Genomic DNA, 23,869 nt, shown 5'->3' with positions numbered 1-23,869 from the left:
GGTCAGGTGAGGAGAACTCTTTTTTTTTTTTTTTTGCGAACGGCAATCCGGGGGGCCCTGGGCAATATGCTGGACACACTGGGGCAATGCTGGAGACACTGGGGCAATGCTGGAGACACTGGGGCAATGCTGAAGACACTGGGGCAATGCTGAAGACACTGGGGCAGATTGCTGGAGACACTGGGGCAGATTGCTGGACACACTGGGGCAATGCTGGAGGACACACTGGGGCAGATTGCTGGACACACTGGGGCAATGCTGGAGGACACACTGGGGCAAATTGCTGGACACACTGGGGCAAATTGCTGGACACACTGGGGCAATGCTGGAGACACTGGGGCAGATTGCTGGACACACTGGGGCAGATTGCTGGACACACTGGGGGCAATTTTGGAGACACTGGGGCAATGCTGGAGACACTGGGGCAGATTGCTGGAGACACTGGGGCAGATTGCTGGAGACACTGGGGCAGATTGCTGGAGACACTGGGGCAGATTGCTGGAGACACTGGGGCAGATTGCTGGAGACACTGGGGCAGATTGCTGGAGACACTGGGGCAGATTGCTGGAGACACTGGGGCAGATTGCTGGAGACACTGGGGCAGATTGCTGGAGACACTGGGGCAGATTGCTGGAGACACTGGGGCAGATTGCTGGAGGACACTGGGGCAGATTGCTGGACACACTGGGGCAGATTGCTGGACACACTGGGGCAGATTGCTGGACACACTGGGGCAGATTGCTGGACACACTGGGGCAGATTGCTGGACACACTGGGGCAGATTGCTGGACACACTGGGGCAGATTGCTGGACACACTGGGGCAGATTGCTGGACACACTGGGGCAGATTGCTGGACACACTGGGGCAGATTGCTGGACACACTGGGGCAGATTGCTGGACACACTGGGGCAGATTGCTGGACACTGGGGCAGATTGCTGGACACTGGGGCAGATTGCTGGACACTGGGGCAGATTGCTGGACACTGGGGCAATGCTGGAGGACACTGGGGCAGATTGCTGGACACACTGGGGCAGATTGCTGGACACTGGGGCAGATTGCTGGACACTGGGGCAGATTGCTGGACACTGGGGCAGATTGCTGGACACTGGGGCAGATTGCTGGACACTGGGGCAGATTGCTGGACACTGGGGCAGATTGCTGGACACTGGGGCAGATTGCTGGACACTGGGGCAGATTGCTGGACACTGGGGCAGATTGCTGGACACTGGGGCAATGCTGGAGGACACACTGGGGCAGATTGCTGGACACACTGGGGCAGATTGCTGGACACACTGGGGCAGATTGCTGGACACACTGGGGCAGATTGCTGGACACACTGGGGCAGATTGCTGGACACACTGGGGCAGATTGCTGGACACACTGGGGCAGATTGCTGGACACACTGGGGCAGATTGCTGGACACACTGGGGCAGATTGCTGGAGACACTGGGGCAGATTGCTGGACACTGGGGCAGATTGCTGGACACTGGGGCAGATTGCTGGACACTGGGGCAGATTGCTGGACACTGGGGCAGATTGCTGGACACTGGGGCAGATTGCTGGACACTGGGGCAGATTGCTGGACACTGGGGCAGATTGCTGGACACTGGGGCAGATTGCTGGACACTGGGGCAGATTGCTGGACACTGGGGCAGATTGCTGGACACTGGGGCAGATTGCTGGACACTGGGGCAGATTGCTGGACACTGGGGCAGATTGCTGGACACTGGGGCAGATTGCTGGACACTGGGGCAGATTGCTGGACACTGGGGCAGATTGCTGGACACTGGGGCAGATTGCTGGACACTGGGGCAATGCTGGAGGACACTGGGGCAATGCTGGAGGACACACTGGGGCAGATTGATGGAGACACTGGGGCAGATTGCTGGACACACTGGGGCAGATTGCTGGACACACTGGGGGTAATATGCTGGAGACACTGGGGCAGATTGCTGGACACACTGGGGGCAATGCTGGATACTCTGGGGCAATATGCTGGACATACTGGGGCATATTGTTGAACACACTGTCTGGGGGCAATGCTGGAGACACTGGGGCAATGCTGGAGACACTGGGGCAATGCTGGAGACACTGGGGCAATGCTGGACACACTGTGGGCAATGCTGGACAATTGGACATACTGGGACAGATTGCTGGACACACTGGTGGTAATATGCTGGACACACTGGGGCAATGCTGGACATACTGGGGCAGATTGCTGGACACACTGGTGGTAATATGCTGGACACACTGGGGCAGATTGCTGGACACACTGGGGCAATATGCTGGACATACTGGGGCAGATTGCTGGACACACTGGGGGCAGGACTGGAGGCATGGGCAGAATGTAGACACGGGGCATGATTGGAGACACGGGGCAGAATGAAAGACATGGGGCAGGATTGGATCATGGGGCAGGATGGATACGATGGAGACAGATGGGGCAGGATGGGGAGATCACATGGGGTAGAATGGATACTCATGAGTGCAGGATGGGAGAACATATGGCTGGAGCCAGGAATGAGACACACAGGGCCAGGGTGGGGAATATTATTACCATAGGGGCTAATTAAGGGATATTATTACTGCAGTGATGTATTTATTTTATTTTTTGAGTATACTGTTTTAAATGGGGGGGGGGGGGGGGGGGGCGGTCCTGTTACTGTGCAGAGTGACACTATATCGCCTTTTTTTCTCCATGTGGTGTAATGTAGAAGTTGTGAAAAATTAAGTAATGTGTTCTGCAAGCAGAGCTCGAGATAACTGTTATTTCCTGCAGAAACGAGTCCTGGCTGGAAGAAATGATGGCAGTCTGTGCTGGATGAAAGATGGAGGACTTCACCTAGAGACGTCACTGGTGAGTCAGTGTTACCTATACACTGACACTATACACTGTATACTATATACAGAGCTCCTGTATGTAATGTCACCAGTGATCACTGTATTACCTATACACTATATACAGAGGTACTGTGTATAATGTCACCAGTGATCGCTGTATTACCTCTACACAGACACTGCATACTAAGTACAGATCTCCTGTGAATACTGGCACTTATGGTGATAGTATTGTGTTTTTTTTTGTATTTTTATTACTGATCAGTATTGTAGTATTCAGTCACTATGTGGTGGTAATATGTGGTCTGGAAATGGTGTTGTGGTATTTGTCCCTTGAATGTGCTATTTGGTCACCAAGTGGTGGTAATATGTGGTCTTGACATGGTGCGGTGGTATTTGTTCCTTGTATGTGATATTATTCGATCACTGTGGTTGTAATTTGTGGTCTTGTCATGGCGCGGTGGTATTTGTTCCTTGTATGTGATATTATTGGTCAAAATATACCTAAATTGTATTGCAGATTTTAACAAATATTTAATAGGTTACAGTAGAGTAGGGCCCGGCCATTTTTCTGGAATAATCTGGTTCGGATATCACATGACCCCCATCACATGACCCCCGTCACATGACCGGGGGGAGGCCCACAGTGTCTGAACAGCCCGGGGCCTTGGCTACCCTTAATCCACCCCTGGCTGGTATATACCGACACCATTTACCTCTGGTATATACAGACACAATTTATGGCTGGTATATACCGACACCGTTTACCGCTGGTATATACCGACATCGTTTACCACTGGTATATACCGACATCGTTTACCACTGGTATATACCGACATCGTTTACCGCTGGTATATACCGACACCGTTTACCGCTGGTATATAAAGACACTGTTTACCGCTGGTATATACAGACACATTTTACTGCTGGTATATACTGACATAATTTACAGCTGGTATCAGGGGCGTAACTATAGCGGTCGCAGCTGCGACCAGGCCCGGACTGCTTAGGGGCCCGTCCGTCCAGCAATAGTGAAGGACCCACCCAACCATTACATCAGGGAGGCGTCACCGCAGGTCCTCCAGTTACATGGGGGAAGATGGATTTAATGCGGTCACGTGATCCAACCTTATGACTGGAGAGAGGCGTGTCCACAGGTCCTTCAGCCACACCAAAGGGAAAGACTGGTCGAAGGGAGCTGGTGCTGCTTGAGTGAGTGGCTGAGTGCCTAAACCTAAAAAGCTGCAATCTGTTGCTGCATCCTCCTCCTCCTGCTGCCGAAGGGTCCCTTAAGCCTCAGATCTGCATTTGTCCTCCTGTCATTAGCAGCCGCTCGTGTGACCTGTCTGCCCTGTTCTCATGTCTCCCCTGCCAACTTTCTCACCGTGTGTTCCCCATCTACCCTGTCCTCAATCCATGTGCCCCCTTCTTCGTTGCTCCCAAGGCTCCCCCCGGTTTCCCGTCCCCTTTCAGCTCCGTCTCCCCGTGTGTCCCTATCTACTTTGCCCTAGGAGTCCCCTTATTTCCTCTTGTGCCTGTCTCCCTTGCCCCCTTGTGCCCTTCTCCCCTACCTCCTAGTCCCCGTGTGTCCCCTTGTGCTTGTCGCCCTTGTCCTTGTGTCCCTGTGTGTCCCGTTGTGTCAGTCTCCCTTGCCCACTGGTCCCTGTGTGTCCCCTTGTGCCTGTCTCCCTTGCATCAGTCTCCCTTGCCCACTAGTCCCTGTGTTCCCTTGTCCCCTTGTGTCTCCCTTGCCCACTAGTCCTCTTGTGTCAATCTCCCTTGCCCACTAGTCTCCGTGTGTCCCCTTGTCAGTGTCCCTAGCCCACTGGTCCCCCTGTGTCCCCTTGTGTCAGTCTCCCTTGTCCCCTTGTGTCAGTCTCCCTTGCCCACTAGTCCCTGTGTGTCCTCTAGTCAGTCTCCCTTGCCCACTAGTCCCCGTGTGTCCCCTTGTCAATCTCCCTGGCCTACTGGTCCCCCTGTGTCCCCTTGTGCCAGTCTCCCTTGCCCACTAGTCCCCTTCTCCCGCCTCCTAGCCCGCATGTGTCCCCTTGTGCCTATCTTCCTTGCTCCCTAGCCCCCTGTGTCACCATTGTGCCTGTCTCCCCTAGCCCACTTGTGTCCTTCTCCCCTGCCTTATAGTCACCATTTGCCTGTGTCTTTCTTACTGCACCTGTATGGAGGGGCTGCATTATACTATGAGGGGGGCCGCATTATATTCTATGGGGGTTACATTATATTGTATGGTGGGGCTGCATTATACTTTTGTGGGGTGGCAGCATTATACTCTGTGGGGTGGCTGCATTATACTATATGTGGGCTGCATTATACTGTATCGAGGACTATGGGGAATACATTATACTATATGAAGAACTATGGGGTGCATTATACTATGATAAATGAATTGTACGACATGGATGACGATGGCAGTGCATTATACTATATGGAGCACTATGAGGAGTGTATTATACTATATAGAGGACTGAGCAGTGTATTTTAATATATAGAGGACTATGAGGAGTGTATAATACTATATGGAGGACTGAGGAGTGTATACTATATGGAGGACTATGAGGGGTGCATTATACTATATAGAGCACTATGAGCAGTGTATTATACTATATGGAGGACTGAGGAGTGTATTATACTATATGGAGGACAGAGCAGTGTATTACACTATATGGAGAACTATGAGGAGTGTATTTTAATATATGGAGGACTATGAGGAGTGTATTATACTATATGGAGGACTGAGGAGTGTATAATACTATATGGAGGACTATGAGGAGTGTATTATGTACTATATGGATGACTATGGAGAGTGTATTATACTATATGGATGACTATGAACTGTGCTGTATATTATATAGAGGACTATGGGGGTGCATTATATTATAAGAAGTACTATGGGGGTGCATTGTAATTCTTATATGGATCCCCATGACTTCTATGTAAGCCCCTGATGAGTATAATGGTTTATTTTCTTTTATAAATTACATAACAATGGCAGTACGGGGGACAGATATAAACTAGGATGGGGCACTGGATAGTTACGCCACTGAGATCACACTATACAACTTTGCAATAAAGCTATAGTGTGCGAAATGAATAGAGAAAATCTAAATTTGGGTGGAAAATATTTTTGCATGGTTGGGGCGGGGGGCCCCATTTGAAAGTTCGCATCGGGGCCCATAACTTTCTAGTTACGCCACTGGCTGGTATATACCATCATCATTTACCGCTGGTATATACCGACACTATTTACCGCTGGTACATACAGTCATCATTTTCAAACTAATATGCGTGCAGGTACCAATGTAGCAGCCATACAGATCCCTACCATTTGCAGTTTGTCCTTGTTTTCCTGCAATAGTTTCTCCGTGTCCTTGTAGGCTATTGCCACGAGCTGCTGAGCTTCCTACGACATAAATAAAATCCGTAATAAGCGATTCGCCATCCCATCATCTCTAAATACAAAATGTTACTCCCCCCCCCCCCCCCAGTATAAAACGACACTCACATAATCCATCATTTCCTGTAATCCCTGACTGAAGGGTCGTCTCCCAATACCAGTCGAGGAGTCACTGTCTGGAAAGGAGACCTGCCCGATGCTGGGTATCATGCCATATTGTTTCACCATATTATACGCCACCCGGGTCACTTTCCTCAGATCATCCTGAGCGCCTGCACAACAGGAGAAAACATGAAAACATCCAGGAATAATTATCATATTCTGATAAAATATTTTTAAGGCTGATCTAGATTGTGCAAGTAGGAGTCTAGCACTGCAAACGGCAGATACCGGCTGGGGGGCACCGGTACAGATTATGCTTTGGGCCAGGAGCTTTCATTTCCCCATCCACCATATACTGAGATTAGCATGGTGCAAAAAGAGTCACTGGTCCAGTGGCCATGTTGGTAGTCTGTGGCGTCGAACAAGAGTCCTACGAACCTCCACTTACCTGTCGGCATCCTGCAACAATGACATTGCACTATGCGTGCTAATCAGAAGACACACTGGGTATGTCAGCAGGGAGGTGCAGTCTGCAACGGTCTGTTCTGGAGGCCGCTGGACCAGGTTCCTGAAAATATTTTTGCCAAACTCTAGCCGAGACCCATAACCTTTTTATTTTGGCAACAATGTAGATCTATGGGGACTTGTTTTTTTTTGCAGGACAAACTGCAATTTTCATTAGTACCAGCTCGGGGTACCAGGAGCTACGGATTCATTTCCATCCCTCTTTTTTTTTTTAAGGAAGTTGAATAACCACAAAATAGTAAGACCTGCTATTTTTTTATATATTAATTAGGCGTATATTCTCAGCATGGGCATGTTTTTCAATTTTTTTATTTAATTTATTGTTAGACTTTTTTTTCACCAACTTTTTGAGTCCTCCTTCAGTAGGAATAGGGGTGCATGTGACTATTTGCTGGATTCATAGATTTCTGCATAGCAATATCTTATACTGCCCTATTAGACTCTACATTTGGCACATACACAGGTAAATATGGAAGCCTTCATACAAGCCTATAGGCACCTTCTAGGTTGCAGTGACCTTATGGGATTAAGCAATACTTGCCATTATAATGCTTGATAAAGCTGGGATATTTAAAGTTCTATCTCCAGCACTATCTTGAAAAAAAATAAATAAATATATATATATATATATATATATATATATATATTTATTAGATAAGAGATATATATGTATATATAGAGATAATAAAGAAATCACGGAGTTTGGCTGAAAAAAAAAATTGGGGACTAGCCCATGAAGAAAATGAACTGCGCTACCAATTTGTCGCATACCTGTGGTGACCTTGTTGAAGATTATTGCCTCCGCCACCCTGCCACCCAGCGCCATGCACATCCTCTCAAACAGCTGCTCCTTAGTATACAGATACTGGTCCCTTGGTAAAATCTGAGCAAACCCTAAGGCTGCATTTGTCCTCGGAGCAATGGAGACCTGTAGAGACGACACACAATAGTTGCTCTGAACATCCATTTAATGCAAATCTACATCCTTTTTTTTCGCCCTCCGTAAAATGTTCATTCCTCTCTAACCATAAGTTCATCTTACCTTCATTACAGCTTCCGTGTGCTCCAGCAGCCATCCGACCAACGCGTGCCCAGATTCATGGTACGCCACCACGCGCCTCTCCTCCTTTGACATGATCTTGCTTTTCTTCACCGTCCCTGAGTAGAAAAGATTTGTGACTAAATTAGACATGAAAGCTAAATGGTATCAATTGCAAAATATTGGCAGCGTTATCTATTCTCCCCTGGCCAGAAGACCCTTTATATATCTATGGCTCTGAAGACAGGCGAGCGCAGCACCAGATTGAGACGGAAAATACAAGACCCCTCTTCTGGCGACCCACACTTATCCATTGGATCAATAGTAATAGACATTTATTATTGATATTCTTTATTATTACAAAATCGCAAGTTATTCCCCCTAAGGGATTCATTTCGAATGAGGGAAAACCACTTTAATCAATTCTAAAAATACATATATAACATTTACCTGCAATAACCCTCTCCACGGCATACTCAAAGTTCATGGTGTCTATGGACGGGTGGCCTTCGCGTGCCGCATGCAGAGCCGCCTCGTTGCAGATGTTAGCGATATCCGCTCCTGAGCAAAATCGTGATGACACCATTATTGCAAGATGTGTTTGGATGAGGACATTCACCCCCCTGAGCTACAACTCCAACATAAGTGTCGTCTACTAAAAAGACGCAGCAGACACCAGGCAAAATTCATGACATATAATATATTTATATGTAAATATTTTGTTTTCCCTTTTGTGGTTTTATTTTTGCATTGATGACTTTGTCATTTTTTTTGCATTGTGCGCTGACAGTTTTATTGATACAATTTTGGGGTATGTATGATGTTTTTGTCTATTTTTGTTGCATTTTTCAGTGACAAAAAAAAATAAATATATTTTTAAAGTTTCAATTAAAAATAAATATAAAACCCAATCCTTCTTCCATACCCCACCGATATCTGCTATGGAAAGCGTGGTGGACACATAGTTCAGGACACAGATTTGGCTGACAGCGTGGAAGCAAGACAGATGCTATGAGGGGTGGACATACTATATGTGCGACATGTACAGGTGGCCACAGTCATTTTAAAAGTGGCTAGCACGTCATTACTTATGAGGGAGCGTATGAGGATTAGTAAGCTGTGATTGTTATGCACCGAAAAGCAAGGAGGCCACATACTATCATCGCATATGGGCACTTTGCCATCTCCGCGGTCCATATCCACCACTGCTGAGACAAGTGGATTCATTTTTATTACCAGATATTGTCAGGATGGAGACTTCTTTATAAATCTGCACTGATTGGACATGAAAAAGGACGTCACCCGTCAGGATATCCGCCACGTACCACTGAACCCAGGAGTCAGCTCCGCCAGGCGCAGGGAATAAAAACTCCCAGGTTGCGTCAGTTTCAAGCTTTTCAGATGCTGCTCAAAAATCTCCCTTCTCTCCTAAAAGACAAACAATGCATGAGGGCGGCTGTAACTAAATATTCACCATAAAGATAAGCCAGGTCTTACCTGTAATGTGGGCAGATCGATAAAAATGTGTCTGTCCAGTCTTCCCGGCCTCATCAGAGCCCCGTCCAATATGTCGGCTCTGTTGGTGGAGGCCAGAACGATGACGTGATCCGTCGTGCCCATACCTGCCGAAGAGAGCAGACCTTGGTACCCTATATACTGTAGGATCATCAGTGATTAATATGGGATGACTGGGAAGGGAGGGGGAATTAATAATGGAGCCACGAGTGAGAAATTCAGGAAACCAGGATGTGCTCTGTCATTTCTGGCCAACGTCCCATAACGCCGTGTCACATCTCGGGACAGGATGCCATTGCTGAATAGACAAAATAAAGCAATCCTTGTCCGTGCCGGCCACCTCCAGAGCCGAACACTACATCCCACACAAGGCTGGATCCACAGCTGGCAGGCGGAGGAAGGGGGCAAAGCAAGAAACGTCTCGCCTTATTCTATGTTATCTCCGTGAACCATAACTCAAAGGAAGGAAGCTTCTTCCGATGCACTAAGAAACCAGAAAAAAAATAAAAATGCAGGACTGGGTCATAGGGATCCCGAATTTATTGGAAACGTAAGCAAAATCTATAGTCATAGACTTGGCCTCTTGATATCGCCCCAACCATCACTTATGAAAGTTGATGCAATAGAAAAAAAATGGCAGTGATTTAAAGGGTCAGAGCAAAAGCTGCTAAAACAGGATAGCAGAGATGGTCCTGGGCAGTAATTGCCCCGCCGTGATGCTCTTACGTCCTAATAGGACATAATTATGTTGTGAAGCCGGCAATGGAGATCATGGCTATTTACATGAGACCGATATCAAAGGGGAAAATGTTTAACCCCTTTACCCTCAAGGGTGGTTTGCATGTTAATGACCGGGCCAATTTTTACAGTTCTGACCACTGTCCCTTTATGAGGTTATAACTCTGGAACGCTTCAACGGATCTTGGCGATTCTGACATTGTTTTCTCGTGACATATTGTACTTCATCATAGTCGTAAAATTTCTTCGATATAACTTGTGTTTATTTGTTAAAAAAATGGAAATTTGGTGAAAATTTCGCAATTTTCCAACTTTGAATTTTTATGCCCTTAAATCACAGAGATATGTCACACAAAATACTTAATACTGTAGGTAACATTTCCCACATGTCTACTTTACATCAGCACAATTTAGGAACCAAAATATTTTTTTTTGTTAGGGAGTTATAAGGGTTAAAAGTTGACCAGCAATTTCTCATTTTTACAACACCATTTTTTTTTTTAGGGACCACATCTCATTTGAAGTCATTTTGAGGGGTCTATATGATAGAAAATACCCAAGTGTGACACCATTCTAAAAACTGCACCCCTCAAGGTGCTCAAAACCACATTCAATAAATTTATTAACCCTTCAGGTGTTTCACAGGAATTTTTGGAATGTTTAAATGAAAACTAACATTTAAATTTTTTTTACACAAAATTTATTTCAGCTCCAATTGGTTTTATTTTACCAAGGGTAACTGGAGAAAATTGACCCCAAAAGTTGTTGTACAATTTGTCCTGAGTACGCCGATACACCATATGTGGGGGTAAACCACTGTTTGGGCGCACCGCAGAGCTCGGAAGGGAAGGAGCGCCATTTGACTTTTCAATGCAAAATTGACTGGAATTGAGATGGAACGCCATGTTGCGTTTGGAGAGCCCCTGATGTGCCTAAACATTGAAACCCCCCACAAGTGACACCATTTTGGAAAGTAGACCCCCTAAGGAACTTATCTAGATGTGTTTTGAGAGCTTTGATCCCTCAAGTGTTTCACTACAGGTTATAACGCAGAGCCGTGAAAATATATATATTTTTTTTTCACAAAAATGATTTTTTTAGCCTCCAGTTTTGTATTTTCCCAGGGGTAACAGGAGAAATTGGACCCCAAAAGTTGTTGTCCAATTTGTCGTGAGTACGCTGATGCCCCATATGTTGGGGTAAACCCCTGTTTGGGCGCACGATAAAGCTCGGAAGGGAAGGAGCACTGTTTTACTGTTTCAATGCAGAATTGGCTGGAATTAAGATCGGACGCCATGTCGCGTTTGGAGAGCCCCTGATGTGCCTAAACAGTGGAAACTCCCCAATTCTAACTGAAACCCTAATCCAAACACACCCCTAACCCTAATCCCAACGGTAACCCTAACCACACCCCTAACCCTGACACACCCCTGTTGTGAATTCTGCTTTTGGGCTCTCTCCGGTGGTTGTAGGTGGTAATGCAGTTGCCCCCGAGTTGCAGTCTTGGTCAGGTGTATCTGCTGATTGCAGATCTGACTGGGGTATTTAGGCTTGCAGGATTCATTAGTCCTTGCCAGTTGTCAATTGTTGTTGGGAGGTGTAGGACCTCTGCCTGGTTCCTCCTGCCTTTCTGCCAAATCAGCAAAGATAAGTGTCTGGTTCTTTTTCCCTGTGGCACACATGTTGTGTGCTTCACAATTCATTGCTATTCTTTGTGTTTTCTTGTCCAGCTTAGATTGTGTCAGTATTTTCTCAGTCTTGCTGGATTCTCTGGAGTGGCAGATATACATTCCATGTCTTTAGTTAGATTGTGGAACTTTTTGTATTATCTGCTGTGGATATTTTTGGAAGGGTTTTAATACTGACCGCCTAGTTATCTGTCCTATCCTTTCCTATTTAGCTAGAGTGGCCTCTTTTGCTAAATCCTCTTTTCTACCTGCGTATGTCTATTCTTCTCCTACTCACAGTCATTATTCGTGGGGGGCTGCCTATCCTTTGGGGGTCTGCTCTGAGGCAAGATAGCATTCCCATTTCCATCTATAGGGGTATTTAGTCCTCCGGCTGTGTCGAGGTGTCTAGGGAGCGTTAGGCACACCCCACGGCTACTTCTAGATGCGGTGTTAGTTCAGGATTGCGGTCAGTACAGGTTCCACCGATTCCAGAGAAAGTTTCATGCGGCTCCAAGGTCACCAGATCATAACACACCCCTTAATCTAATCCCAACCGTAAATGTAATCCAAACCCTAACCCTAACTTTAGCCCCAACCCTAACCCTAACTTTAGCCCCAACCCTAACTTTAGCTCCAACCTTAGCCCCAACCCTAACCCCAGCCCTAACCGTAACCCTAACCCTAGCCGTAACCCTAACCCTAGCCGTAACCCTAACCGTAAACCTAGCCCTAACCCTAATGGGAAAATGGAAATAAATACATTTTTTTAATTTTATTATTTTTCCCCTAACTAAGGGGGTGATGAAGGGGGGTTTGATTTACTTTTATAGCATTTTTTATAGCGTATTTTTATGATTGGCAGCCGTCACACACTAAAAGACGCTTTTTATAGCAAAAAAGTTTTTGCGTCTCCACATTTTGAGACCTATAATTTTTCCATAGTTTGGTCCACAGAGTCATGTGAGGTCTTGTTTTTTGCGGGACGAGTTGACGTTTTTATTGGTAACATTTTCGGACACGTGACAGTTTTTGATCGCTTTTTATTCCGATTTTTGTGAGGCAGAATGACCAAAAACCAGCTATTCATGAATTTCTTTTGGGGGAGGCGTTTATACCGTTCCACGTTTGGTAAAATTGATAAAGCAGTTTTATTCTTCGGGTCAGTACGATTACAGCGATACCTCATTTATATCATTTTTTTATGTTTTGGCGCTTTTATACGATAAAAACTATTTTATAGAATAAATAATTATTTTGGCATCGCTTTATTCTGAGGACTATAACTTTTTTATTTCTTCTTTGATGACGCTGTATGGCGGCTCGTTTTTTGCGGGACAAGATGACGTTTTCAGCAGTACCATGGTTATTTATATCCGTATTTTTGATCGCGTGTTATTCCACTTTTTGTTCGGCGGTATGATAATAAAGCGTTCTTTTTTGCCTTTTTTTTTCCCCCTACGGTGTTCACTGAAGGGGTTAACTAGTGGGACAGTTTTATAGGTTGGGTCGTTACGGACGCGGCGATACTAAATATGTGTACTTTTATTGTTTTATTTTTTTTATTTAGATAAAGAAATGTATTTATGGGAATAATATATATATTTTTTTCTTTATTTAGGAATTTTTTTTTTTCTTTTTTTATACACATGTGGAAATTTTTTTAAAAACTTTTTTACTTTGTCCCGGGGGGGGACATCACAGATCGGTGATCTGACAGTTTGCACAGCACTCTGTCAGCTGTCAGATCACCGATCTGACTTACAGCACTGCAGGCTTACCAAGCGCCTGCTCTGAGCAGGCACTCTGTAAGCCACCTCCCTCCCTGCAGGACCCGGATGCCGCGGCCATCTTGGATCCGGGCACCTGCAGCGAGGAGGAGGTAAGAGACCCTCGCAGCAACGCGATCACATCGCGTTGCTCCGGGGGCCTCAGGGAAGCCCGCAGGGAGCCCCCTCCCTGCGCGATGCTTCCCTGTACCGCCGGTACACCGCGATCATGTCTGATCGTGGTGTGCCGGGGGTTAATGTGCCGGGGGCGGTCCGTGACCGCTCCTGGCACATAGTACCGGATGTCAGCTGTGATAATCAGCTGACACCCGGCCGCGCTCCCCCCGTGAGCGCCGCCGATCGCGCTGGACGTACTATCCCGTCGGTGGTCATACGGGCCCACCCCACCTCGACGGGATAGTACGTCCAATGTCAGAAAGGGGTTAAAATGTTATTTTTTGCATTTGACTTTTTTTGGGTTTTTATTTAGTCCCTTTCTTCCAAGAGACATCACGTGAGGTGTCTATTTTAATGGTACCATTTTGGGGTATTCATGAAGATTTAAAAAAAAACAAAAAAAAACAGGGATTTTTGTGTGTACTCACCGTAAAATCCTTTTCTCCGAGCCACTCATTGGGGGACACAGGACCATGGGTGTTATGCTGCTGTCGCTAGGAGGCTGACACTAAGTTGAGACAAAAAAGAGTTAGCTCCTCCCCTGCAGTATACACCCTCATGCTGGCTTCCAGAGACCCAGTTCAGTGCAAAAGCAGTAGGAGATTTATAACAGTACAATACCTAACATTATATAACATGTCGAAGACAGTCAGGAACCAAAAAGGTAACAAGCCATAAGGCCAACACGGTGGGTGCTGTGTCTCCCAATGAGTGGCTCGGAGAAAAGGATTTTACGGTGAGTACACACAAAAATCCCTATTTCTCCTTCGCCACATTGGGGGGACACAGGACCATGGGACGTCCCAAAGCAGTCCCTGGGTGGGAAACAAAACAACCAAATAAACTCCGAGTACCAACTGACTATAAATGCGCTACGGCCGCTTGCAGAATACGTCTGCCAAGGGCCGCATCCGCAGAATATTGAATATGGACATTGTAGTGCTTTGAAAAAGTATGCAGGCTGGACCACGTTGCGGCCTTGCAAACCTGCTCCGCCCAACGACCGAGTAGAGTGTGCTCTAATCCCCGCCGGGACAGGTCTGTCCCTGACCCGATAGGATTCTTCGATAGCAGACCGAATCCATCTGGCTATCGTGGCCTTAGACGCAGCTAAACCCTTTCTGTGACCCTCCGGGAGAACAAAGAGGGAGTCCGATTTGCGGAAATGAGCAGTTCTGGAAATGTATCTCCTGAGGGCCCGTACCACATCCAGGGTATGAAGGGCTTTTTCGACCCTGTGTTTTGGCTGTGGGCAGAAGGAGGGAAGAATGATGTCCTCGTTAAGGTGGAAAGATGAGACCACCTTAGGGAGAAAGTCCGGAGATGGGCGTAGAACTACCTTGTCCTGGTGGAAGGCAAGGAAAGGCGCCCGGGCAGGATAAAGCGGTCAATTCTGAGACCCGTCTGATAGATGTCACTGCCACAAGGAAGGCAACCTTCCAGGAGAGGACAGGAAGCGGCACGTCCTGAAGAGGTTCAAACGGAGGTTCCTGAAGAACGCTCAAGACCAAATTGAGATCCCAGGTCTCTAACGGCATTCTGTAGGGGGGTACCACATGGGAGACCCCCTGAATGAAGGTCCTGACTTGCAAGTTGGCAGCGATCCTACGTTGAAACAACACGGATAGAGCCGAGATCTGACCCTTGAGGGAACTCAGTGCCAGGCCGGAATCCAAACCGGACTGGAAGAAATCCAAAATGGAAGGAATAGAGAAATCAAGCGGAGGGCGACTTCGGAGCCTGCACCACGAGAAGTAGGCCTTCCAGGTGCGGTGGCGGTAGATGCAAGCGGAGGACGTCTTGCGAGCTTTGATCATGGTGGGAATGACCTGCTGAGAGAAACCAGCTTGGGTTAGAATCCAGGTTTCAACAGCCACGCCGTTAAACGTAGGGCCCCTGAGCTCTGGTGGAAGATCGGTCCTTGACGAAGCAGATCTGGGCGGTCTGGTAACCGCCAGGGAACGTCGGACACGAGCTGAACGAGCTCCGCGTACCATGCGCGACGTGGCCAATCCGGGGCAACAAGGATGACCTGAACCCCTTCCGTCTTGATTTTTCGGATCACCTTTGGTAGTAAGGGAAGCGGAGGGAACACGTACGGAAGTTGGAACCGATGCCACGGGTATATCAGAGCGTCCACCCCGATGGCCTGGGGATCCCGAGAACGTGCTATGAAGTTGTGAACTTTGGCGTTCAGTCTGGACGCCATCAGATCCACGTCCGGGGTTCCCCAGCGAAGACAGATTTGCCGGAAAACCTCTGGATGAAGTTCCCACTCCCGAGGCGAGGCCCTGACGGCTGAGAAAATCTACCGCCCAGTTCTCCACGCCCGGAATGTGCACCGCGGAAATGATAGAGTGGTTGGCCTCGGCCCAACGAAGAATGTGGGAGACTTCCTGCATCGCCGCCCTGCTGCGGGTACCCCCTTGATGGTTTATATACGCCACGGCTGTGACGTTGTCCGATTGAACTCGAACTGGGTGACCCGCAAGCAGGGGGTGGAAGCGTCTCAGGGCGAGTCTGATCGCACGAATTTCCAGGATGTTTATAGGGAGCCTCGACTCCCGAAACGTCCAACGCCCCTGGGCAGAGTGGTGTAGGAAAACCGCTCCCCAGCCGAAGAGACTGGCATCGGTAGTTACCACCAGCCAGCGGATCGGGAGGAAAGACTTCCCCTGGAGGATAGAGGATCCCAGAGTCCACCATGTGAGGGCTTGCCTGATCCGTGGTGACAGAGGGCATGGGCGATCGAGGGATAAGGGATTCCTGTCCCAGATGTCCAGCAGAGCCTGTTGTAAGGGGCGGAGATGGAGTTGAGCGAAGGGAACAGCTTCTATTGCGGCCACCATCTTTCCCAGAATCTTCATGGCAAAACGGATGGACCGGGGACGAGGGTGACAGAGCGTCCGAGCTCCCTGCTGAAGCTCTTGGGCCTTGGACCGAGGAAGTAAGATCAGTCCCCTCGATGTGTCCAGGATCATGCCTAGGAATGAAATCCGTCGGGCAGGAATGGGAGAGGACTTGTCCGAGTTGATTAGCCAGCCCAGGCGCGAAAGAGAATCCAAGGTAATGCGGACGCTTGCTTCGCAGGCCTGATAAGACGGACCTTTTATGAGGAGGTCGTCTAAGTATGGCAACACGACCACTCCTCGAGAGTGAAGAATAGCCATGACAGCCGCCATGACTTTTGTAAATACCCTGGGCGCCGTGGCGAAGGGTAAGGCTGTAAACTGAAAATGGTCCTCCAGGATGGCGAAACGGAGAGACCTTTGATGTGGCGGGAAGATTGGGATGTGAAGGTAAGCATCTTTGATATCTATTGATGCTAGGAACTCCCCTCTTTCCATAGAGGAGATGACTGATCGGAGAGATTCCATCCTGAAGTGCCGTACTTTTTCGTACTTGTTTAGGAGCTTCAGGTCCAAAATGGGGTGTACCGTCCCGTCCTTTTTCGGCACGACGAAGAGGTTCGAGTAGAAACCTCTGAATCTCTCGTGTTCCGGAACCGGAACAATGACCCCGCTTTGGCGGAGGGATTCGATGGCGCAGCGAAGGGCGCAAGATTGAGCTCCCGAACTTGGGAGACGAGAGGGAAAAAAAACGTGCTGGAGGGGAGGCGGAGAATTCTAGTTTGTAGCCAGACGACACCAGATCCCTGACCCATTCGTCGTGGATGACGGAGAGCCAGACGTGCTGAAAAAGAAGCAGACGTCCGCCTACTTTGGAGGTGTCAACTGAAATAGACCCCGAGTCATTGCGAGGTGAATCTGGCAGGCCTGGACCCTCTGGTTCTGGGTTGCCTAGGCTTTCCTCGCCAGGACTGATTCGGCCTGAAGGAAGGTCGAGAGTCCCTGTCTGGGCGAGCGGATCGTTCTGATCTGGATGAGGGGGCAGAATTGGACCAGAATGGGCTACTGCGAAAGGGCCGAAAGCGAAAATATTGTTGACGCTGAAAAGCGGCTTTGGGCCTATGTTGTGGGAGGAACTTGCTCTTTCCTCCTGTAGCGTCGGAAATAAGCTGGTCTAATTTTTCTCCGAAAAGACGCCCGCTCTGAAAGGGAAGGGAAATCAGAGACTTTTTTGAGGAGGAATCTGCGCGCCATTCTCTGAGCCAGATAGCTCTCCTAATGGTGATGGCGTTAGAAGCTGCAGTTGCTGCACAGTCCGCCGCGTCGAGGGACGCATACATCACAATCTCCAGCCATGGCAATTTGTTTGGCCAGGTCTGCCACCTCAGGGGGAAGTTCCTGAATGGATTTTGCGAGGGCATCCGCCCAGTAAACCATTGCCTTGGCAACCCACGCCGCAGCGAAGGAGGGAGATAGAGAGGAACCCGAGGCTTCGTACACTGAGCGAGCTAGGGAATCTAGCTGGCGTTACGTGGGACTCTTAATTGAAGCACCGTCAGGAACGGATAGGAGAGTTTTGGTTGCCAAGCGCGAAACCGGAGGATCTACTTGTGGAGATTCCGTCCAATCTTTAACAAGATCTGCGGAAAAGGGATACTTCGACTCCAGAGTCTTTTTGCCTGTAAAACGCTTATCCGGACGCTCCCTGTGTCGCCTGACTATATCCAGGAAATCTGGGTGAGAGGCGAACGTCTTATGGGAACGCTTGTTTCTCGTAAAGGAAACAGAATGGTCCGGGGCAGAATTAGAATCATCGTCCACTTTTAGTGAATGATTGACTGCCTCAATGAGGGAGTCGACAGTAGACCTAAACTCCGGAGCATCCGGGTCTAAGGATGCATCAGACTCATACTCAGAGTCGTGATCGCTACGGGCCCCTAGGGAGGGTGAGCGAGAAGTGGAGCTACCAGAGGCTGACTGGTGTGACGAGTGCTCAGGGGAGGTAGTGCGGATCCGTTTTCTGGATGACCGTGCCTCCTTCCGGTGAGAGCAGCCCCTGCTGGCCGACGATTCCCCTGTTACGGAGGGATCTCTTAACCCAGGAAAAAGAGGGCCCTGCTCCCCAGAGGGGTCCTGAAGGGATTTAATCGCTTTGGCCAGCGAATCCACAGACTGTGACAGGGACGCCACCCACTCCGGGGGACTAGATACACTGAGGTCGGTAGCGGCGGAGGGCTCCTGGGCATCGCAGGCTGAGCAGAGGGAACTCTGAGGCCGAGGAAGAGGAGCCTGGCAGGTGGAACACGCAGTAAAAAAGGTAGTATGCACCTTAGTGATCTTTCTGGTCCTTGACTGGGACATGGTGAATGCTAAAGTAAGAGATAGTGCACAGGTAGGGCCTGTAAGCTGTGGAAGCGAGGGCGACGCTGCAAGGGAGAACTAACGTCGTCTCCTTACCCGTGGTCTTGTGTCCCACTGAGAGAGGGAGAGCGGCGGTGCTGGTGGAGAGACAGCCAGCGGACAGGGCGCTGCACTAGGAGGAGCGCAGCCGGCAGTCAGAGCGCTGCACGTGGAGCTGGGGCGTGCAGAGAGAAGAAAGATGGCCGCCGGGGGTTGGTGAGGGGAATCTCGCAGAGAGCGAGAAGCGCCAGGACCGGGGGGGCGGAGCCGCCGAATGACACGAAAAAGGGCTTCGGCCCGGCGCGCGGCCGAGGAGCGCCGGCCCCTAGGGGAGACCCTGAAAAGGTGAAGGAGCCCTCCGAAACCGCTGGGACGACCAACCCTCCCCCAAATGTTATGGCACTTACCCCGACAGAAGGGGAGAAACGCAGAGAAGCTTGCTGTACCAGCGGTCATAGATTTCTCCTGGGATCTGGTGAGCTGTGCCTGGGGGATTAGGACGGTGCAGGGTTGGGGGAAGCCTCTATCCACCATCCCCATAAAAGGGGGGTGGAGAGGAACCGTCTGCCTCCTTCCATCATCCGCCTCAGTGGTGATGCAGTGGGGGCTGCACGGACGCCACAATGTAAGGTGCCTCTGAACAGCCGAGGTAAAACCTGGTGGGCAGGGCAAAAAGTCCGGCATAGGCCTGGCTGCAGAAGAGGATACTGAAGGTGACACTCCAGTGCTCGTCTGATAAGGGAGGGGGGAGATCGGTGCCCTTGAAGGGGCCCGTCACCCCTAAAAATCAGCTCAGGCAGTGGCTTCCCACGTCGCAGGAGAGGATACGGAGAGGTAACACTCCCGTGCTCGCCTGTTGTTGGTTCGGGGGAGATCGGAACATGAAAGAATCCGTCGCCCCTTCGTCCGGGATAGAAAGGTTTAAATCCAGTGTGCCTCCTACGGACACTAAGCTTGAACTGGGTCTCTGGAAGCCAGCATGAGGGTGTATACTGCAGGGGAGGAGCTAACTCTTTTTTGTCTCAACTTAGTGTCAGCCTCCTAGCGACAGCAGCATAACACCCATGGTCCATGATCCTGTGTCCCTCAATGTGGCGAAGGAGAAAAAACAATTCTGGCATTTTTAACACTTGTTTTACAGTTAAGCGTTCAGAAATCGGACTTAAAGGGAGGTGATAATGTCGCATGGACAAGTGCTTGTCGGGTCTTGCGCAGTCATTTTATGCACTAGAATAGGACGCAATGATATCACAAGCATCCCAACGACGCCACCTAATCAGCATCTATCAATTCCTGATCCAGGAATGAGAGATAACTGCAGAACCCCTTTAAAAAAAAAAAATCATGCCAATCCCAAATACTCTCATTCCTTATAAAACAACTAGGTCCTCAAAGTCATCAGATCTAAAAAAAAACAGAAAATTATCACCCTCTGCTCACCGTCCATCTCCACCAGCAGCTGGTTCAGCGTCTGCTCCTCTTCGGTATTCGAAAACGTGGACATGTTAGACGATCGTTTTTTACCCACCGCGTCGATTTCATCAATGTAAACGATGCAGGGAGCGCGGATACGGGCTTCCTTAAAGAGACTGCGCATACGTGCTGCGCCGAGACCTAGCATAATATAGAAGAGAGTGCGTCATAAATGAGTGGACGGCAGGTCACAAAAAGCACATGTAATCTACACCCCTAGCCATAGCACCAATCCGATCATTCACGTTTCCTGTAATCCATCCGAACATATGGAATCTGAATCATTAATTATAATATTACTATTTATTTTAGGTAATCCATGCTATATTGGGCAAAAATCTAAAGTTCTGCAACTTTTTAACTTTGTTTGAAACTTTTTGCCAATTTCAGGATCTCTGTTTGTTGCTGTCAGTTGGTAAAAAAAAAAAATTAATAAAAATTGCTTTTTATTATGATTATTTCTTACCTCCGATCACTTCCACAAACTCTGAACCTGCTATAGCCAGAAATGGCACCTGCGCTTCTGTGGCCACGGCCTTTGCCAACAAGGTCTTTCCACATCCGGGAGGCCCAAGAAGTAATGATCCTTTTGGTACTTTTGCACCAAGGTGAAGGTAACGTTCTGGGTTCTACAAAAATGTAATGTTAACATTTGGGTGTACAGTCACCTAAGGGGTTAAACTGCGCTGATCAGAGCTTAGATTTGTGCTACTGACAACACAGCTCCTGAGCCCACTCCAGACAGGACTGTAGGACCCCCCCCCCCCCTGGGTAAATGTCACAGGTACATAGCTATGTGATTTCTTACCTTCAAGTAATCCACAAACTCTTTCACTTCCATTTTAGCTTCATGCATCCCAGCGACATCCTTAAAACTAATTCCTTTCCCTGATGCTCCATCTACAATGGTAAAACGAGCCGTCTTCAGCTGATTCTAAAGCCAAAAGAGAATGCAGTAAGCGATAGTTACAAAAAGCAAAATTTGTAGCTCAGGGCAGGCGGATTTATTAAATTGGTAAATTACTGTATAAGGGTCAGGATCGTAGAGGAACGCCACGCTACTGTTCCCAATCTCAGGGTTTCCCTATACGAACAAATGTGAGCATGCACAATACTTGTGGCACCAAAAGTTGCTGCTGTTCTCGAGCATAGGATAAGGGAGCATTCACATGTCCCTTTTTTCCACGGACGTGGCAAAATTGAAAAAAAATTAAATCCTTGCAATCTCGCATCTGCGCAGTCCCAGTGCCGTTCTTCCTCTTCCGCCCTTCTCTGGGCTTCACGTTCCTACAAAGCAGATGGCGGCGAGACACTGGCATTTCCGCTCCCAGTGTTTCTGCATGCTGGGAACGGAAGTACCAGTGACTTACTGATCAATCTAGGACCCCCAGCAAGTTTTGAGAACAGAGCTCTGGAACCGAGCAGTCGTCTTGAATGGAGCAGAGGGGTTTGCGCTGGACGTCTGCTCCATTCATAGTCTTTGGGGACTGTCGTAGAAAGCGGAGTACACTGCTCGGCTCTGTATGGCAGTCACATAGAGAATGAATGGAGCAGAGGTCAAGTATAATCACCTCCGCTACATATACGGTAGACTGAGCCAAGCACCAGTGAACCCAGTGATCGCCCCCCCCAAACTAATCACTAAGTTAGGATAGGAATAAAGTTTTAACTAGTGATGAGCGAACGTGCTCGGATAAGGTGTTATATGAGAATGCTCGGGTGCTAACCGAGTGTCTTCGGTGTGCTCGAAAAATATGCTCGAGTCCACACGGCTGCATGCAGGGCCGAACTGGCCATCGGGCAGTTCTGGCAAATGCCAGAAGGGCCGGTGGCAGTAGTGGGCCGCTCGAGTGTGCCGCTGTCAGCACACTCCCAGCCCCGCATTCAACTATACCGCCGTCATAGACGCCGGTACAGTTGAATGCAATGATGGAGGAGAGAGCGTCTGCTGACGCTCCCTCTCCCATCATTCCCCGCTCTGCCTGCCGCTGACACTGCGGGTGCGCGATGACGTCATATCATCGCGCACCTGCTGTGTGACCGGGCGGGCAGACTGCAGCTGCTGAGACCGGAGCCAGGAGCAGCGCGGGGCAAGAGGAAAGGTGAGTAGAGTGTTTTTTTATATTATTATTATAATATATCAATGAGTGATAACTGGATTGTGGGGCTATTGGGGGGGGGGCTGCATTACATTCTATGGGGGCTGTGCTGCATTACATTCTATGGGGGCTGGCTGTATTTATTTATGAGGTTATAACTCTGGAACGCTTCAACGGATCTTGGCGATTCTGATTCTCGTGACATATTGTTTTCTCGTGATATATTGTACTTCACGTTAGTAGTAAAATGTCTTCGATATAACTTGTGAAAAAAAATGGAAATATGGCAAAAAACTTTTTAAATTTTTCAAATTTTCAAACTTTGAATTTTTATGCCCTTAAATCAGAGAGTTATATAGCACAAATACATAATAAATAACATTTCCCACATGTCTACTTTACATCAGCACAATTTTGGAACCAACATTTTTTTTTGTTAGGAAGTTATAAGGGTTAAAAGTTGACCAGCGATTTCTCATTTTTACACCATTTTTTTTTAGGGATCACCTCACATTTGAAGTCACTTTGAGGGATCTATATAATAGAAAATAACCAAGTGTGACACCATTCTAAAAACTGCACCCCTCAACGTGCTCAAAACCACATTCAAGAAGGTTATTAACTCTTCAGGTGCTTCACAGGAATTTTTGGAATGTTTAAAAAAAATAAAATAAATAAATTAAACTTTTTTTCACAAAATATTTTACTTCACATCCATTCATTTTTTTTTATTTTACCAAAGGTAACAGGAGAAACTGGACCACAAAAGTTGTTGAGTAATTTGTCCTGAGTACGCTGATACCCCATATGTTGGGGTAAACCACTGTTTGGGCGCACGGCAGAGCTCAGAAGGGAAGGAGCGCCGTTTGACTTTTTCAACGCAGAATTGGCTGGAATTGAGATCGTACGCCATGTCGCGTTTGAAGAGCCCCTGATGTGCCTATACATTGACACCATTTTTGAAAGTAGACCCCCTAAGGAACTTATCTAGATGTGTGGTGAGCACTTTGAACCTCCAAGTGCTTCACAGAAGTTTATAATGTAGAGCCATAAAAAAAATGATCTTTTCGCCCCCAATTTGTTAATTTTCCAAGGGTAACAGGAGAAATTGGACCCTAAAAGTTGTGCAATTTGTCCTGAGTAAGCTGATACCCCATATGTGGGGGAAAACCACTGTTTGGGTGCATGGCTGATGCTTTTTATTGCAAAAATGTTTTTGCATCACCATATTTTGGCCCACAGAGTCATGCGACTTCTTGTTTTTCGC

At 48.1% G+C, this 23,869-nt stretch overlaps 1 protein-coding gene across 1 annotated transcript in view; it reads right to left on the bottom strand.

Annotated features, from left to right (window-relative positions):
- SPG7 (SPG7 matrix AAA peptidase subunit, paraplegin) overlaps window positions 1–23,869 on the bottom strand; it is a 42,649-nt gene that overhangs the window by 1,328 nt on the left and 17,452 nt on the right. The window contains exons 7-16 of the mRNA XM_077288444.1: window positions 21,312–21,437; window positions 20,970–21,132; window positions 20,471–20,644; window positions 9,413–9,537; window positions 9,241–9,343; window positions 8,366–8,476; window positions 7,919–8,034; window positions 7,648–7,804; window positions 6,358–6,521; window positions 6,178–6,255 (exon numbers count right to left, since the gene is read on the bottom strand). Of these exons, the coding sequence (XP_077144559.1) occupies window positions 6,178–6,255; window positions 6,358–6,521; window positions 7,648–7,804; window positions 7,919–8,034; window positions 8,366–8,476; window positions 9,241–9,343; window positions 9,413–9,537; window positions 20,471–20,644; window positions 20,970–21,132; window positions 21,312–21,437 (1,317 nt within the window). The remainder of the gene's footprint in view (window positions 1–6,177; window positions 6,256–6,357; window positions 6,522–7,647; window positions 7,805–7,918; window positions 8,035–8,365; window positions 8,477–9,240; window positions 9,344–9,412; window positions 9,538–20,470; window positions 20,645–20,969; window positions 21,133–21,311; window positions 21,438–23,869) is intronic.

This window comes from Ranitomeya variabilis, chromosome 2, assembly GCF_051348905.1.
Source record: "Ranitomeya variabilis isolate aRanVar5 chromosome 2, aRanVar5.hap1, whole genome shotgun sequence".
NCBI classification, from domain to species: Eukaryota; Metazoa; Chordata; class Amphibia; order Anura; family Dendrobatidae; genus Ranitomeya; species Ranitomeya variabilis.
Note: the sequence above shows the minus strand (reverse complement) of the source record. Positions and strands in the feature narration are given on the sequence as shown.